Source organism: Garra rufa, chromosome 19 (assembly GCF_049309525.1).
Source record: "Garra rufa chromosome 19, GarRuf1.0, whole genome shotgun sequence".
Lineage (NCBI taxonomy): Eukaryota > Metazoa > Chordata > Actinopteri > Cypriniformes > Cyprinidae > Garra > Garra rufa.
Window position 1 is genome coordinate 31,219,088 of NC_133379.1, and position 19,036 is coordinate 31,238,123.

The 19,036-nt window shown below is 33.3% G+C and overlaps 1 protein-coding gene across 1 annotated transcript in view; it reads right to left on the minus strand.

The window, feature by feature from the left end:
• Window positions 1-1,468: 1,468 nt before the first annotated feature.
• camkk2 (calcium/calmodulin-dependent protein kinase kinase 2) overlaps window positions 1,469-19,036 on the minus strand; it is a 35,694-nt gene continuing 18,126 nt past the window's right edge. Inside the window, exons 6-16 of the mRNA XM_073824261.1 lie at window positions 18,767-18,900; window positions 16,281-16,317; window positions 16,113-16,134; window positions 15,929-16,017; window positions 13,582-13,781; window positions 13,443-13,496; window positions 13,277-13,350; window positions 13,109-13,196; window positions 11,084-11,215; window positions 10,800-10,900; window positions 1,469-5,423 (exon numbers count right to left, since the gene is read on the minus strand). Of these exons, the coding sequence (XP_073680362.1) occupies window positions 5,351-5,423; window positions 10,800-10,900; window positions 11,084-11,215; window positions 13,109-13,196; window positions 13,277-13,350; window positions 13,443-13,496; window positions 13,582-13,781; window positions 15,929-16,017; window positions 16,113-16,134; window positions 16,281-16,317; window positions 18,767-18,900 (1,004 nt within the window). The 3' untranslated portion in view covers window positions 1,469-5,350. The remainder of the gene's footprint in view (window positions 5,424-10,799; window positions 10,901-11,083; window positions 11,216-13,108; window positions 13,197-13,276; window positions 13,351-13,442; window positions 13,497-13,581; window positions 13,782-15,928; window positions 16,018-16,112; window positions 16,135-16,280; window positions 16,318-18,766; window positions 18,901-19,036) is intronic.

The window sequence follows — 19,036 nt, forward strand, 5'->3', positions numbered from 1 at the left end:
TTTCGATAAAAAGGAACCGTGAAGAAACCGTAAATTACAGATCAAGTCAAAAGTTTGCATACTGCTTGCAGAATCTGTAAAATGTTAATTTTACCAAAATAATTAATAAGCTTAGCATAGATAAATGAATCCTATTAGACCAATAGCATCGCGTTAAAAAATTACCAACTAGTTTCGATATTTGTCCTATTTAAAACTTGACTCTTCTGCAGTTATATCGTGTACTAATACAGGCGGAAAATGTAAAGCTGCGATTTTCTAGGCCGATAAAACACACTCCCATGTAATAGTCAAGGAAGTTTGCTGCCGTAATATGGACGCAGCAGGCGCAGGAATATCACGCAGCACATGCGCAAATGCTAACCTAGCTGGGAACTAATTTCAGGCGCTGCGTGATATTACTCCGCCTGCTATATAAATATCGAAACTCGTTGGTCATTTTTGAACGCGATGCTATATTGGTCTCGTAGGATTCAATGATCAGTGCTAAACTATGCTAAAAGTGATATCGCCAGAACAGGAGAACGGCTGAATGGATTTCAAAACGGTAAAACTCAACTTGTTAACTTGGGGGGAGTTGGAGAATGAGCCTATATCCAAAAAAACTGAGAGTTCCTTTAATACTGTTCTTATCAGAGTAATCCATAGCTGCTTTTTTGTTGTTGTTTTTGTTTAGTGAGTTGTTCATATGTTCCTTGTTAGTCAAACTGCTGAAAAACAAATTCTTTGGTTTTTCATCATTTTTGTGTATTTGAACCCTTTCCTACAATGAATGATTTTGAGAACTATCTTTTCACACTGAAGACAACTAAGGGACTCAGAATTATTATTATTACAGAAGGTTCAAACGCTCACTGATGCTCCAGAAGAAATCATGATGCATTAAGAGCTGGGGGTGAAAACAATGAATGCATCGTTTTTTCCTTCTGGAGCATCAGTGAGCATTTGAGTTTCCTTCAATAATTAAAGAAAAGGGTTCAAATACACAAAAATGCTGAAAAACCATAGAATCTGTGGGACCTATAGTTTTTTTTTTTTTTTTTTTTGAAGAACATCAGTTTAACTGTTTAGGACAAAGAAAGAACTCATGAACAAATATCACTAAAAAAAACAGCTGTGGATCATACAGGTCAGTATTAAGAATCAAGGGGATGTAAACTTTTGAACAGGGTCATTTTTATAAATTCAGCTATTATTTTCTCTTGTGGACTACATGTAAACATCTTCTATGTGAAATATCTATTCCAGGTCAGTACTAAATACTAAATAAAATCTTTAACATTTAGTAGATTCTGCAAGCTATATGTAAACTTTTGACTTCAACTGTATCTACGAGATAAACGTTAACAGAAATTTTCAAAACAACGCAGATAGACTTGAAGGCATTTAACCATGTCAAAACAATACTATTACAACTTTAACTGCTACTACTATTAATAGTAACGCATAAATAAAAATAAAACAAAAGTAAAGGCAACTTTAATTTATTCAAATAATCAACTGGATACAATATATAGAATGATCAGCAATGAGATCAGAGGATGCTGTAAAGCTTCGAAAACATGCTGAATGAAATTGCGTGATTGTGACGGCATGCATTTACGTAACATCCCTGTAAACAGCCCTCTCAACGGTGCTCAAAACGCAGTCGCTAGTGTGAGATATAAATGCAAACAGTTACTCTAGCCCTTCGAGAAATACTGGGCAGAAACAGTGAGGAATGATATTAACAGGTTATAAATACACAGTACAGCGTTCCCTTCAATATAGGTACACATCTACTGCAATGTCAGGATAAATGAATAAAATGCTCTCTTTGATTTCAGCTGGTGAGTTTTGCTTCTAGCTTTGATTGTACAGAAAAAAAAAAAACATGGTTACGGAGGCCTTCAAACATGCATCATCTGAATCCCGCTAAACGTTCTTAAGTGCAAAGGTAAAATTCTGTATATATTTTTAGATTTTCCCATATAAATACTTAGTCAAAAAAGGGGAACGGCTCTCTGGTCCTGAATATATTATTTAAAGGTCATCAAAATCTGTTCAAATGTCCACGTACATATACAGTAGTGATATTGTATAACCAGCTCCGGTCGGTGTACATGCATATTTAAGTCAATATTACAAGTTTCCTTCAATAATCAACATCCAATACATACACAAGAGAACAACCGACCGACTGACACAGTCCAGAACTGCACCACAATGTGAGATTTCTTATGCATAGTAATAGTACCTACACAAAAGATTAAAATAAAAGTCTTAGAGAGAGAGAGAGAAAGAAAATCACAGAAAACAAGTACTAGAAAATACAGCAGAGTTTAACATGCAGGAAAACAAAAGGTGAAAAAAAAAAAACAAAGGTACAGAGTTACAACATACATTCAACCTACTTGTGCAGAAAAGACTCCCCTGATACATGGAAGCATGAGCTATGTTATTCATTTCAGTGGTGGAAAAGCACCAGCACTCCGACATGTCCAAACTACGGCTAAATAGCGCAAACGGACAAACGATCATAGAAAAATGATCAACACAGGAGATACATGACCGTAGTGCACATTGAGAAAATCTCAACAGGGCTTTGGACTATTTTTGCTAACTTTAAAACTGAGCTTAAGCAAGTACTATAGTTCTACGCTGCTTATCTAAAATCTCAGATTCTACTTTATCTACAATTCTATCGTACCAAAAAACTACACATGTACTGATGACCTATGCTACAGTTATGAGTATGAAAATGTAAGGCATACATTTGTGTCAAAACAGACTGACAAACATTGATTCCTTAAGTGAAAAGTCATGCATAGATTGCACAAAGTTATTGTACGTCCTCAAGAGTATGCGTTCCTATATAGAAATGCCGATAACAAACTCACTCTGACCAAGACCATGAGTCCGAAATGCACTACTACATGGCATTTTGGTAATTCTACACAGGAAAAGGAAGTGAAGTTACAGTAAGAAACTGTTACCTTTATGGTTAAAAGGGTCATGTTACTTACAAGAAGAAGAACGGTCACAATGCCTATTGTGGCATTTCCTAAAGGTTATTTGTGCCCTAAATAATTAACCTAGGTGCTAATGACCATAACTCTCTCATTTCTTGGTTTTGGACTTTGTTGTTTAAAAAAATAAAATAAAATTGAGATGGTGAATGTTCACCATCTGCAGCGCTGACATTATAATATAAACACAAAATTGTGTGATGTGATATATAAACAAACACGCACATACAAACATACTCTAAGTGGCATTGTACACATTTCCTGACTGCAAATTGTAAGAAGTTGAATTATTAAAAAATGTCTTTTTATTTATGTTTTGTTTTATTTATTTTTATTTAATTTGATTAAACAAACCTGATTTTGAGAAGAATTTCAGTTGAAGTTGAAATTAATTTGTTTAAGCTTTAATAATCTAGCGAGTGATGGAAAAATAAATCAAAAAATGTATTCCAAAACAATCTTAGAGGTTATTGTCAGCAAAATTTGAAGAATTGTAATTATTTAAAACTTTTTATTATTTAATGTTTTCATTTGATCAAACAAACCTGATTTCTGAGCAGATCTTTAAGTTGAAATTCATTTCTGATATTTTTTATTTTATAATAGCATTATTTTTAAATCATATCATATACAAGCAAAGCTAAGAAATAATAAATTAAGAATTAAAAACTAGTTAAAAGGTTATTGTCCACAAATGTGCAAATGCTATTTATGATTTTTTAATATGTATAATTTATTTTATGTGACCAAACAAACCTGACTTTCAGGATTTTTTCTGAAAACAAATTAATTTCTGATGAATCTAAGAAATCAAAATCTAAAAAATTGTAAAACATTTTTAGAAGTTATTGTTGGCAAATTTGAGAATGTTTATTAATTATTTAAAGATATTTAATACTTAATGTGTTAATTTTTGTACTTACATTTTTTTTTTGATCAAACAAACCTGATTTCTGAGAAGATTTTTAAGTTGAAATGTAATTTGAGTTATTTTTTATTTTACAATTTTCAAATCATATCATATACAATCAGGCAGCATATCTTTCTAATAATGAGTGATGGACAAACCTAAAAAAAATACATTACATTACTTGCATTATTTATTAAAAAACTAGTTAAAGGTTACTGTCCGCAAATGTGCAAAGGCTATTTATTATTTTATTTGCCTTGATTTTTTTAAATATATATTATTTTATTTAACCAAACAAACCTGATTTTCAAGATTTAAAAAAATTTTTTTTTTGATAAGTCTAATCTGTTTTTCTTTTTTCCATTTATTATTTTTAGAAGAATTTAAAATATTTAAAGCTACTTCTTTTATATTTAGATGTATTGAACTATTAATTCATGTATTATTATTTTAATTTGATCAAACAAACCTGATTTCTGAGATTTATCAGTTTAAAATCATATCATATTTACAATCAGACAGCATGTGTCTCTAACTAATGAGTGATGGAAAAATTTAAGAAATAAAATGTATTTTAAAGCTAGTTCATGAGTTGATTTTTGTACTTACATATATTATTTACCATCTTAATTTGATCAAACAAATTATTTCTGAGAAGATCTTCAAGTTGAAATTTAATTTCTGATGAGAGTCTGAGTTATTTATAATTTTATAATTTTTTAATCATATAATTTACAATCAGGCAGCATGTCTCTCAAAGTAATAAGTAATGGACAAACCAAAGAAATCATACATTAAGAATTAAAAACTAGTTAAAGGTTATTGTCTGCAAATGTGCAAAGGCTATTTGTTATATATATTTTTCCCTTGATTTTTATTTAAATATATTATTTATTTTATTTGACCAAACAAACCTGACTTTCAAGAAGTTTTTTGGAGTAAAAATGAATCTCTGATGAAAGCCTTTATTGTATTATGTTCAAATTCAGTTCTAATAATCTATAAGATCTGTAAAGCTGCAATAAAGCAGCATGTCTCTCTAATTAACGAGTGATGGACAAACCTAAAAAATTGTACTTTTTTCCCCCTAAAAAATTGAGTTTAGCCTCACGGTGGCGCCCCCTAGCTGAAGTAGAGGAGTAAAGCAGAAGTCTCCATTCCGGAGAGGAGAGTAGAAACACACGCGCACACAGAAAACAGGTCCTGAGAGACGGCAGAGACCTGGGCGGACAGATACAGTGCATGCTGCTGTGGACTGTACAAATGCATGCATGAGTGGGTGGGCACCCTCCACATCAACAAGCCAACAAGAGCTTCATCCTTTCTTTCATCTTTCCGTCCCCGCCCCAGCCCCAGGTCCATATCCTGGCCTTCCGGAAGCCACGACAGCCCCATCCTTGCGCAATTCGCCCGAGCAAGACGCCCACAACTATCAGGAAAGAACTTCATCCTCGCCCACGAAGGGCAGGTCCATGCTCCGCATGCCTTCCTCGCTCTCTTGTTTCCTAGGAAACAGACAAATGTGGAGGTTTAAAATAACCACGCATTCCAGGCGTGTCAACCTGTCTACTGCAATGCAGACTGTTGTTAAGTGCGGCTAGAATTTTTAGGCAGCGGGGAAATTAAGTCAGCGCGAGGGGGAGGACATGGCATCGCATCAGTCATATGCTCGGGTCGGAAGGAGGCACATGAGAGTGACTGACTACCATGTTTTTGTGAGGGGTTGTACTGGGAAGGCCGGGACTGCGGCGCCGCATGCAAAACGCACCCAGTCCGACAAACCAATCAGAGCTCTGGTAAAAAATGACCATGGCTGGGCGGCAAATCAAGATGCGCCACTTTTTTCGTTGCTGATATTATGCATGAGGGGCATGCAGATATAGAAGGACCTGGGAAACATCATCTTGAAATGCCCATGAACTTATAGGACATATTTTTTATCTGTTAAAACATTACATGCAAACTATAAATGCTTGATGTACTAAAAATTGATTATTAAAAGTAGCTTATACAGCTACTAAGTTTTTTTTTAAAAAGGATAGTTCATCCAAAACTGAAAATTCTGTCATTAATTTCTCACCCTCATGTCGTTCCAAACCTGTTAAGACCTTTGTTCACCTTTGGAACACAAATTAAGATATTTCTGATGAAATCCGAGAGCTTTCTGACCCTGCATAGACAGCAACACAACTGAAACGTTCAAGGCCCAGAAAGGTAGTAAAGACATTGTTAAAATAGTCCATGTGACATCAGTGGTTCAACCGTAATTGTATGAAGCTACAAGCTATAAAAATACTTTTTGTGCGCAAAGGAAACAAAAATAGTGACTTGATTCAAGAATATCTTCTCTTTTGTTCTACGTCAGAACACTGGTTCCATAAACACATATTGAAAACTGGCACGGAACGGAAGAAATTGTTGAATAAAGTTGTTATTTTGGTTTTCTTTGTGCACAAAAAGTATTCTCGCAGCTTTAAGGTTGAACTACTAATGTCACACTGACTAGTTTAATGACGTCCTTACTACCTTTCTGGGCCTTGAACGTGTCAGTTGCATTACTGTTTATGCAGGATCAAAAAGCTCTCAGATTTCATCAAAAATATCTTAAAGGAGAAGTTCACTTCCAGAACAAAAATATACACATAATTTACTAACTCCTTTGTCATATAAGACGTTCATGTCTTTGTTCAGTAGTAAAAAAAAAAAATTTTTTTTGAGGAAAACATTTCAGGATTTCTCTTCATATAGTGGACTTCTATGGTGCCCATGAGTTTGAACTTCCAAAATAAAGCTTAAACGCAGCTTTAAAGGGCTCTAAACGATCCCAGCCGAAGAAGAAGGGTCTTATCTAGCGAAACGGTTTTAACCTCAAATGCTCGTCTTGTCTACCTCTGCATGTACTCTGTGTATTCCAGTTAAAGACAGTTAGGGTATGTCGAAAAACTCCCATCTCATTTTCTTCTCTAACGTCAAATTCGCCTTACATTGCTGCAGAAGTACCAACCCAGTGTTTACAAAGTGAACGTGCAAAGAAGATCAAACACCCTTTACAAAAAAAGGTAAAAGAGTGATGTAGGATGATTTTGAAGTTGGAGGAGAAATGAGAGTTTTTCGACATACCCTAACTGTCTTGAACCGGTGTCATGAGAAATCCAGTCCCCACCCGGAATCGGGTCTCCATTAGGACCCAGAGTGATCTTATTGGTTCAATTGACTACTAATGGGTATTATTTTTAGCGCCTGATTACAATTCCTGCAAAATCACGTTATATTTTATATAGTTAGAAATGCGTTATAATGACCATTAATGTCTTTTAAATCGCATAGTAGAATTATGTTTTTAAAACATAATAGAACAGCGTTTTACATTAATAGTGAATCATTCTTGTTTTCTGAATATACATTGACAAATAAAACCACTTAAAAATTGATTTACTCGTGCATTATTTATCAGACGTTATAGTGCTATATAGCATTTAAATACGTTTTTTCCATAAAGAAATTATTGTGGATAATTACAAATTTATACGTTATTAAATTACTTTTTATAGTATAATTACATCATTGTAATAGATGTATTATATGTATGTTGGTTTTTATAAAAATATAAAACATTTTTGAGCAGGCATTACCACTGGGATCCTAAAGGTGACCCGATTCCGGGGCGGACTCAATTTCTCACGACACCGGAATACACAGTTCACACAGAGCTAGACAAGATGAGCATTTGAGGTTAAAAAGTATATAAATTTTATTTTTTTTCACTAGATAAGTACCTTCTTCCTCGACTGGGATCGTTTAGAGCCATTTGAAGCTGCATTTTTACTGCATTTTGGAAGTTTAAATTCGTGGGTACGATAGAAGTCCACTATATGGAGAGAAATCCTGAAATGTTTTTTTTTTCCAAGAAACAATTTCTTCACAGTGAAGAAAGAAAGACATGAACATCTTGGATGACAAGGGGGTGAGTAAATAATTTTTGTTTTGGAAGTGAACTTCTCCTTTAATTTGTGTTCTGAAGATAAACAAAGGTCTTATGGATTTAGAACGACATGACGGTAAGTAACTAATGACAGAATTGCATTTTTGGGTGAATTATCCCTTTAAGAAGGAATATCATAAATATATTAAATATTACATGCATAAAATGCTGCTTATTAGGTAGGAAAACACAAGCGGAAAAGCTTGTTATTTTTTTAAGCCATCTGAATGATAGTTTTGAGCATGCTAGAAAACACCACACCATTCCTTTGAAGTGCAGATCATTCAAAATGGGCATGACCATTATCTCCTACATATAATATAGGTGGAGGAGAGTGGACAGGACATAGGCGGAGCGCTAACAGGCTAGCGGAGCTTTACCTGGGGGTACCGAGATTGCGGCAGTATTTCAAACTCCCTGCTCTCCCTTTTCTAGACGGCAGGAGAGATGCGAATATGTGTGAATTCTTAAATCGGAGCGTTTCTATCAAATATTCCTGAAAACATGACTAAACAAAAGCCTTAAAAGGAATGTTTCATGCTAAATATAACTCCTATGCTAATGATTACCACAGAAAATAATTTATGCTTGTCCCTTGGTTTTTGAAAACCAGCAGCAAATGTAGATTAAAGGGATAGTTCACTTAAAAACGAAAATTCTACTCACTCTCATGTCGTTTCAAACTTTCTTTTTTTCTGTTCAAAAGTAACCAAACAGTTGCTGCTGGTAGCCATTGACTTGTATGGAAAAAATAGAAAAAAATACTATGGAAGTCAATGGCTAACATTAACTATTTGGGAACCCCCATTTTTAAAATATCTTCTTTTGTGTTCTGCAGAAGTAATGAGGTCATACAGGTTTAAAATTACATGAGGGTGAGGAATTAATGACAGAATTTCATTTTTGGGTGAACTATCCCTTTAGCAAAGCTATTACATTGTTACTTTGCTAGGCAGTCATCAAACATCGCAATGAAAGCTTCGACAGGGAACACAGCTGCGAAGGGGGCACTCATGAGTCATAAAATGATAAAAATGACTTTATAGCTTTGTCCAAATATGCAGACTTTGCCCACTATGTAGTAGGCGAAAAACAGTATGTGTCTGAATTCACAGTAGTCATTAGACATTATGTGAAAAGTACCAGTTGTGTCCTGTTGTGAATGCATATCAAAGACTGGCACGGAAGAAACGAAATTGTTGAATAAAGTCATTATTTTTGTTTTCTTTTCACACAAAAATTATTCTTGTAGCTTCATAAAATTACAGTAGAACCACTGACGTCACATGGACTATTTTTATCTTTTTATCTAATCTTAATTTGCATTCTGAAGATGAATGAAAGTCCTATGGGTCTGGAACAACATGAGGTTGAGTAATTAATGACAGAATTCATTTTTGGGTGAACTATGCCTTTTTTGGGTGAACTGTGCCATTTGAGGGCATCTTGTGCAAAGTATTTAACTGGTTAGCTTAGTAACTTTTAAACATGTTTTTGTTAGCTTAATGTGACCATTTGTAGCTTTGGCTTCATAATGTGTGATGTATAAGTTCAAAAACATGTTTGACAAGAATTAGAACATTAGAATTTTAGCAATTTGGCAAATCACTGGACGAAACTTTAACCAGAAACAATGTTTTTTGTTCTCTTTTATGCTCAAGGCTGTATTTATTTGATCAAAAGTACAGCAACACAGTAATATTTATGAGATATTACAATTCAAAAGAGTTGTTTTCTATTTGACAATAATTAAAAATGTAATGTATTCCTGTGATGGCAAATCTGAAATTTCAACATCATTACTCCAGTCTTTAGTGTCACATGATCCTTCAGAAATCGTTTTAATATGTGGCCCTGGACCACAAAACCAGTCATAAGGGTCAATTTTGAGATTTATACATCAAATATGAATAAATTTGATTTCCATTGATGTATGGCTTGTTAGAATATGACAATATTTGGCAGAGATACAACTATTTGAAAATCTGGAATCTGAGAGTGCAAAAACATCTAAATATTGAGAAAATCGCCTTTAAAGTTGTCCAAATGAAGTTCTTAGCAATGCATATCACTACTCAAAATTTAAGTTTTGATACATTTACAGTAGGAAATTTACAAAATATCTTTATAAAACATTATCTTAATATCCTAGTGATTTTTGGCATAAATAAAAATGATCATTTTGACCAATACAATGCATTTTTGGCTAAAAGAACAACATTTATTTGGAATCAGAATCTTTGTAACATTTTAAATGTCTTTACTGTCACTTTTGATAAATTGAACGCATCCTTGCTGAGTGAAGTACCAATAAAAGGACAGAAACTAGTCAAAATGATTTTCTGTGGAAATGCAGCATAGACATTAGCTCTGTTTTACCAGAAAATACATTTAAGCTTTATCCTCATGATATTAGTATATATATAATAATATGATAGTTCACTCAAAAATGAAAATTCTGACATGAATTACTTACTAACATGTTGTTCCAAACCCGTAAGTCCTTCTTTTATCTTGGGAACACAAATTAAAATATTTTTGATGACATCCGAGAGCTACCTTTCTGGGCCTTGAATGTAAGGCACGAAAAAGGTCAGAAAGCTCTCGGATTTCAACAAAAATATCTTAATTTGTGATCCAAAGATGAACGAAGGTCTTACGGGTTTGGAACAACATGAGGGTGAGTAATTAGTGACAATTTTCATTTTTGAGTGAACTATCCCTTTAAAAAGCAAAGTATATTGTACATCTATAGTAGCAGTTCCAATTAAATTACTTTCAAATAAGCTAGGCAAACCATTTAATATTCTCTGTGACCACTGAAACCACTGCAGAGTTCCAAGTCTATGTGCAGGAAGTCTTTTCCAGTTATAGCCCATCCCTAATGAGGAAGACTTACGATAGCGTGTGTCCTGGTGCGGCGGGACTCCTGTCTTCCCTGCGGCCCCAATCAAACGGGTTCCCAAAAGAACGCTTGCGCAGCATAGTCCTAACCAAGATCTGTAGCAGAGAGCATGCAGCAAATATAAGCAACTCGAAAAACAAGACGTTGGGCTGTAGTCTGCGTGGGTCATTAATCTGTTTATTCATTTGATGAGGTTATTAGCATTGAATACATTACGTGTATTCATAAAAACAGAATTAGGCTTGGATAAATAGGCCACCAGGGGCTTGCCATCTCACCACGGTGGCCAGGCTGGGGATGTGCTTGACAGAGTTTTCCACCTCCTCCTCTGTCACTTCTATTAGGCTGCAGCAGTTGTCGTCCTCAGGGGGGAGGGGCTCAGCGCCATGCCGTGTCACCCATGGGTGCACCTACAACAACAACAACGGAACAGAAATCCTGCTTTGATATCATTAATTAACCCAAGACTGTGTCTAGGCAGCTGGAGTGTCCTATATTCACACTGGAAGTGCTTTGAAATCAGCATTTTTAAAAACAAGCATAGGTTTTATTTTTGGTGCATTTGAAGTATGGAGGCTAATTATAACAAACAATTTGAGGTCAGTAAGATTTTTTCTTGAAAGAAATTTTGCAAGGATGCCTTAAGTTGATCAAAAGTGAAAATAAAGATATTTATAATTACAAAAGAGTTCTATTTCAAATAAATGCAGTTCTTCTAGCAAATTCAATCATTTCTGAACGATCATGTGACACTGAAGGCTGAAGTAATAATGCTGAAAATTCAGCTTTGCATCATAGGAATAAAATACATTTTAAAGTATATTAAAATAAAACAGTTCTTTTAAATTGTAATGATATTTCACAATATTACTGTTTTTACTGTATTTTTGATCAAATAAATTCAGCCTTGTTGAGCATAAGAGACTTTTTTCAAAACCATCAGCCAAATATTTTTAAGTAAAAAACCAAACAACAATCAACCAATAGTGTGATTCTAGGCCAAAACTGTTTATTTCTCTGGCCAATTATTGATGAGGGCTAGTATTCTGAAAACATATTGGTGACGTCAGTAGCTCTGAAACTACCTGAAAAGATAGTTGATTGCGATTAATCGCGATTAATCGATTTGACAGAACTCATTTCTAACTATAATTCTATAGCAATAAGCTTATTTTATTTCAGTTAGTTGCCAATTCAACATTTGTAATGTTTTTCTGGCCAATTATTGATGAGGGCTAGTATTCTGAAAACATATTGGTGACGTCAGTAGCTCTGAAACTACCTGAAAAGATAGTTTGATTGCGATTAATCGCGATTAATCGATTTGACGGAACTTATTTCTAACTATAATTCTATAGCAATAAACTTATTTTATTTCAGTTAGTTGCCAATACAACATTTTTAATCTTTTTCTGGCCAATTATTGATGAGGGCTAGTATTCTGAAAACATATTGGTGACGTCAGTAGCTCTGAAACTACCTGAAAAGATAGTTTGATTGCGATTAATCGCGATTAATCGATTTGACGGAACTTATTTCTAACTATAATTCTATAGCAATAAACTTATTTTATTTCAGTTAGTTGCCAATACAACATTTTTTATGTTTTTCTGGCCAAATTCTGGGCTAGTATTCTGAAAACATATTGGTGACGTCAGCAGCTCTGAAACTACCTGAAAAGATAGTTGATTGCGATTAATCGCGATTAATCGATTTGACAGAACTCATTTCTAACTATAATTCTATAGCAATAAGCTTATTTTATTTCAGTTAGTTGCCAATACAACATTTGTAATGTTTCTCTGGCCAATTATTGATGAGGGCTAGTATTCTGAAAACATATTGGTGACGTCAGTAGCTCTGAAACTACCTGAAAAGATAGTTTGATTGCGATTAATCGCGATTAATCGATTTGACGGAACTCATTTCTAACTATAATTCTATAGCAATAAACTTATTTTATTTCAGTTAGTTGCCAATACAACATTTGTAATGTTTCTCTGGCCAATTATTGATGAGGGCTAGTATTCTGAAAACATATTGGTGACGTCAGTAGCTCTGAAACTACCTGAAAAGATAGTTTGGTTGCGATTAATCGCGATTAATCGATTTGACGGAACTTGTAGTTAGAAATAATTCTATAGCAATAAACTTATTTTATTTCAGTTAGTTGCCAATACAACATTTTTTATGTTTTTCTGGCCAAATTCTGGGCTAGTATTCTGAAAACATATTGGTGACGTCAGTAGCTCTGAAACTACCTGAAAAGGTGACGTCACTAATGAAATAAAAGTCACACTGACCTTGATTTGTGGGACGGTAATTCTGCTTTCAGGATTCTTGTCCAACATTTTAAAAAGAAGGTCCTTTAAGTCATCTGATATGTCCGCGCTGTTAAGTAGGACAAAAATGCTATCAATGTCAGAACGGTGGGATGGGGAAGGTCTTTTATTGTCAAGAGAAATACTCACTTCTCGGGAAGCTCCACGGGTTGGGTCTTGATCTTCTGATGGAGGCTCAAAATACGCTCATCCATAAACGGACACTGTGGAGAGAGGAAGTCAAGTCAAATAATTGTTATTGTACTGTTTAAAGTACATATTTTGTGATATATATGGAGGACAAAACAGGGCGTACCACTCCAAAGATGAAACAGTACAAGGTGACACCCATTGCCCACACATCCAGAGCCTATAAAAACATGATGTTAACTTGATTAAATCCATTTTGGCAGATGAACTGACAGGAAAATAGCTTAGAGAATAGAGTTTTTAACCTTTCCAGAGAAGTTCTTGCGGGTTTCTGAGAGGGTTTCTGGGGCTAGAAACGCTGGCGTCCCGACTGTGCTGGTCAAGAGGGCGTCTGCTCCCTCAAACTGGTTACTGACCCCAAAGTCGGCAATTTTAACATGGCCGTCTTCTCCCACAAGCAGGTTGGAAGGCTTAATGTCCCGATGAATGATTTTCTGATAATGTACTGTTGAGGATGAGTAGCAAGAGTCACTTTTAATCATTATTTAATGCATATTAAGAATATCTGCATCTAGTCTCACAATCATAAAAAAAGTCAAGAACTTTCTGAAATCCAAGTATTTAAAGTATTTCTATGAGACTGGGTGTACAGATTTACTTCAAATGTTGCTCAGATGGCTTCTTCCTGTCTGGCAGTGCTGTTATTTATTATCTGTCTATTTACTAAAACTATTAAAAATGTTTTTGTTAATTGATAGACAAAGTTGAAATAAAATAACAAATATCAGATGAAAAACTTAAAAGAAAGTTAAAAATGTTGTATTGGCAATTAAGTGAAATAAATTAAGCTTAATATCAAAATTACTAACAGATTTAAAACTGAAATAAAACAAATTAAATCTATATAGAAATTAGTGCTGTCAAATCGATTAATCGCATTCAAAATAAAAGTTTGTTTATATATATAAACAGTACACACATACATTATGTAAAACTTTTATTTTTAATCACGATTAATCAATTTGACAAATCAAATATTGACTAAACTGTTATTTTTAATGCAATTGTTTGCGATTAATCAATTTGACAGCACTAATTTCTATATAGCTGTCAAATCGATTAATTGCGAACAATTGCATTAAAAACAACAGTTTAGTCAATATTTGAATTGTCAAACTGATTAATCGTGAATAATCGCATTCAAAATAAAAGTTTGTGTATAAATATACACAGTACACACACACACACACACACACACACACACACACACACACACACACACACACACACACATATTATTTAAACAAACTTTTATTTTGAATGTGATTAATCACGATTAATTGATTTGACAGCTATATAGAAATTAGTCCTGACAAAACAATTAATCGTGAATAATTGCATTCACAAAAAAGTGTATAAATATACACAGTACAGACACACATACATTATGTAAACACAAACCTTTATTTTAAAGGCACGATTAAACAATTTAACGTGAATAATCACATTCAAGATAAAAGTATGCATAAATATACACAGTACATACATACATTATGTAAACAAACTTTTGTATGCGATTAATTGATTTGACAGCTATAAATTAAATTAGCTGTAAATTAGTGCTGTCAAATCGATTAATTGCAAATAATCGTATTGCAAATAAAAGCTTGTGTGTAAATATACACAATACACAGACATTATGTAAACATAAACTTTTATTTTGAATTAGAATAATTGCGATTAATCAATTTGACTAAACAAATTTCTAACTAAACTTCTATAGCAATAAACTTATTTTATTTCAGTTGGTGGCCAATATACCATTTTTAATGTTTAAGTAAAAATATGAAAAAAAGAAATTACGTATATAATAAATTGTGTATATATATATATATATATACACACACACACACACACACACACACACACACATAAACTTTTATTTTGGATGCGATTAACCACGATTAATCAATTTGACAGCACTAACAGAAATTTTAACGCAACTAAAAAACTCATAAAAATTATAAAGTGATTAATGAAATAAAACTAATAAAATGTAAACTAATTATATATATTTAGTTTACATTTCATTTATATTTATTTTTCATTTTTGTATGCAATACAAATATAAAAATTAATATATGCTAATTCAAATAATTAATACTAAATACTATAATAGTATAGTATTTGTATATACAATACAAATAATACTAAAATAACTGCTAATTGGGCAGTTCTTGGACAAAATAATCAACATGGACTAAATTTGAATTTAAAAATATTTTAAAAAAATCTAATTAATAAATACTATAATAGTATATAAATGATACTAAAAAGCACTGCTAATTGGACAGAATAAGCAATTTGGACAAAACCTGAAACTAACATTATACTGAAAATTTTACTTATAAAAATTACATATAAACATTATACAAATACTATTCAAATAACAGCTAAGTAGGTGGCTCTTTGTTCTTAGTATAAGATATGCCAACAAGACTTTAGTTTAAAAGTCGATTCCACAAGACTACAAAGAGCCCAGACAATGGCACAAGGCCAAGAAAATGTACCTTGCCCTTTTAACTGGACATATTAGCAACACTCATGAGTATTGATCACACTGCTAAGCATTAGCTAAATTCCCGCACTCACAATACTCAATGCCTCTCAGCAAGTCCTGGAAGTAGAAGCGTGCCTGGTCCTCATCCAGGGGCTTATCAGTAGGAACCTCCATCACTGCTCTGCAAACACATGGGGAATGAGACAGTTTCTCTAGCAGAGTGACACTAGCACAGCATGGGCCGGCGCTACAATCTGAAATAACATGCTTACTCACCCTCGTTTGACAAGCTCGAATACTGTGAAAGCACACAGGAAACAGAGTTAGGATGTTGTGCATTAGCTTCTCTGATTTCACATACATTAAGCACAGGAAAGTAGAATAAATTGTGCATGTTGAAGTGTGTGGCACCTACCAAGAGGATGAGTTTCTGGCCAGACTTACCCATGTACAGATGGTCCTCACTTGGATCATCCAGCACCTGCACAAAAACAAAAAAAAAACAAAGCAGTTTAGAAAGGGAATGAAACCAGTCAGCATAGACCTTCTATTATGCCGTATCTGATTTGATGGAAATGAAAACAAGGATTTGAGGGATAGAAATTCAGTACAGGATTCAAATTTTCCATCAATGTCTATATATTACAACCTAGTTTTGTTGACTTTTTGGTCCAATGCAAATTCAGGAAAAAGCTTTCTTTTTAGTGTTCGGTTGTCTAATTTTTCAGTAGAAATGTTCTGTTTTAAGCATTAACCACACTACATAACATTAGATTTAGGCTTAAAATGTAATTCATACATTTTTTAGTTGATTTTTATGCAATTTTGCTTAAATTTATCAGTAATTTTATCTTTACTCTATGGTATTTTTTACTGGAAAACAAAGCACAAATCCTGATTATTTATTATTGCAGAATACTATATTTAAGAATCTGTATTTCTATTCTTTACTGACAAAATTTTATGCATGTCAAATTTAATAGGTGTGTAATTTCCCTTTTCACAGTTTAAGAAATTTAAAGGTAGATTTTCCATTCCAGATGATAGGAAACCCGTTTCTGACACTGAATAAAAAAAAAAAAAAAGGTTAATTGTGACTTTTTATCTCACAACTTTTTCTCGCAAATGCGAGTTTACATCTTAGAATTCTTTTTTTCTCTCTCAGAATTGTGATAAACACTTGCAGTTCTGTTTTTGTCCTCATAATAATGAGATATAATCTGAAAATTGTATGTGACAAAGTCAGAATTTTGAGATATAAACTTGCAGTTCTGAGAAAAGTTTTTTCTTAAAATTGTGAGTTTATATCTCGCAATTGTGACTTTCTCAAACCTGCAAGTATGTCAAAATCTAAGTATTTATTTTATTGAGTTTATATCACAATTGTGATTCAAAATTGCGAGATATAAACTCACAATTGTGAGTTTATATCTGATAATTCTGACTTTTTTGTAAATAAATACAAATTTTTTTGTATAATTTTTTTTTGTATAATTTTTCTGTAAATATTATCCATAGTTTCTCCCTGTACATAACCCCTATAGGTGCACTTATAACGTATACCTTTATCCTACACTTGCTGCTTATTGCACTCCTGGTTAGACCTAAACTGCATTTCGTTGCCTTGTACTTGTACATGTGTAATGACAATGAAGTTGAATCTAATCTAAATCTAATCTTTTTTTCTCAAAATTGCGAGCTTATATCTTGCAATTTTGACTCTTTTCTAAAAAAAAAAAAAAAAAGCAAAAGAATAAACTTGCAATTCTGACTTTTTTTCTCAAAATTGTGAGTTTATATCTCAACTCTGAGTTTATCTCAAAATTATATCTCAATTTTTTCTCAGAATTTCACGTTTATATCTCGCAATTGTGACCTTTTCTCAAAATTGCGAATTTATATCTTGCAATTACTTTTTTCTCAGGACAGCAAGATATAAACTCGCAATTCTGACTTTTTTCTCAAAACTGCGTTTATATCTCGCAATTGTGATTTTTTTTCCTAAAAATTACGAGTTTACATCTTAAAATTTTGTTTTTTTAGCAGTATTACGATTTTTTATCTCAAAATCATGACTTTTTTCTCAAAATTGTGAGTTTATATCTCACGATTGTGACTTTTTCAAACTTGCGAGTTTATGTCTTGCAATTGTGATTTTTTTCCTCAAAATTGCAAGTTTATATCACAAAATAGTTTTTTTTTTCAAAATTGCAAGTTTATATCTCACAATTGTGATTTCTTTTCTCAAAATTGTGAGTTTTTATCTCGTAATTGTGACTTTTTTCAAAATTGCGAGTTTATATCTTGCAATTGTTCTGAGAACATGTTTTCCCCCCTCAAAATTTAAATCAGACTCACAGTTACGAGTTTATTCTGAGGGGGAAAAAATACAATTGCGAGATATAAACTCACAATTGCCAGAAAAAAAAATTGTATCTTACAATGTGGATTTTATTTCCCCCAATTCTAGCAGTTATCACCCAATTCTGAGAAAAACAGTCAGAATTGTGATATTATATATAACTCGCAATTGCTAGTTATTTGTTAATTATAAAGCCAAACTGGGAGATAAGAAACTCGCAATTCTGAAAAATTAACTCGAAATTCTAAATGTATTTCTCAGAACAGCAAGTTATCTTACAATTCTTTATAACACATAACTGCAACTTTATATCTAACAATTCTGAGAAATAAAGTCAAAATTACGAGATGTAAACTCTCAATTGTCAGAATAAAGTCAGATTTGTGAGATAAAAAGTTGCAATTACCTATTTTTATTTAGTGAACGGAAACAGGCTTCAAATAGAAACCCTTTTGAAAATAGTCTTTTTTATTTTATTAAACTTGGTGGCACTAGAGATGCATAAATTACACACTAAAGTCCAGTGACACAGGTGTAACAGCTGCATATTGACAATACAAGCACCCACCTCCACAAGCTTAACCACATTAGAGTGATCCAGCTTCTTGAGGATGGCTATCTCCTGGTAAACCCGCTCCAGAGGTCCTTTGGGCTGCGGTGGGCCCTCAGGGGCCAATTTTGCCCCACGAGGAGGAGGTCTGCCTGTTTAAACCAGCACACAAGGAAATCATGTGAAAGACTGAAGTACTGGGCATTCTGCTAGCTGATGAAAGTGCGCCCCCAACCTCATACACACATACACTCACACATACACTCAATCATAAACCCCGCTGAGCGC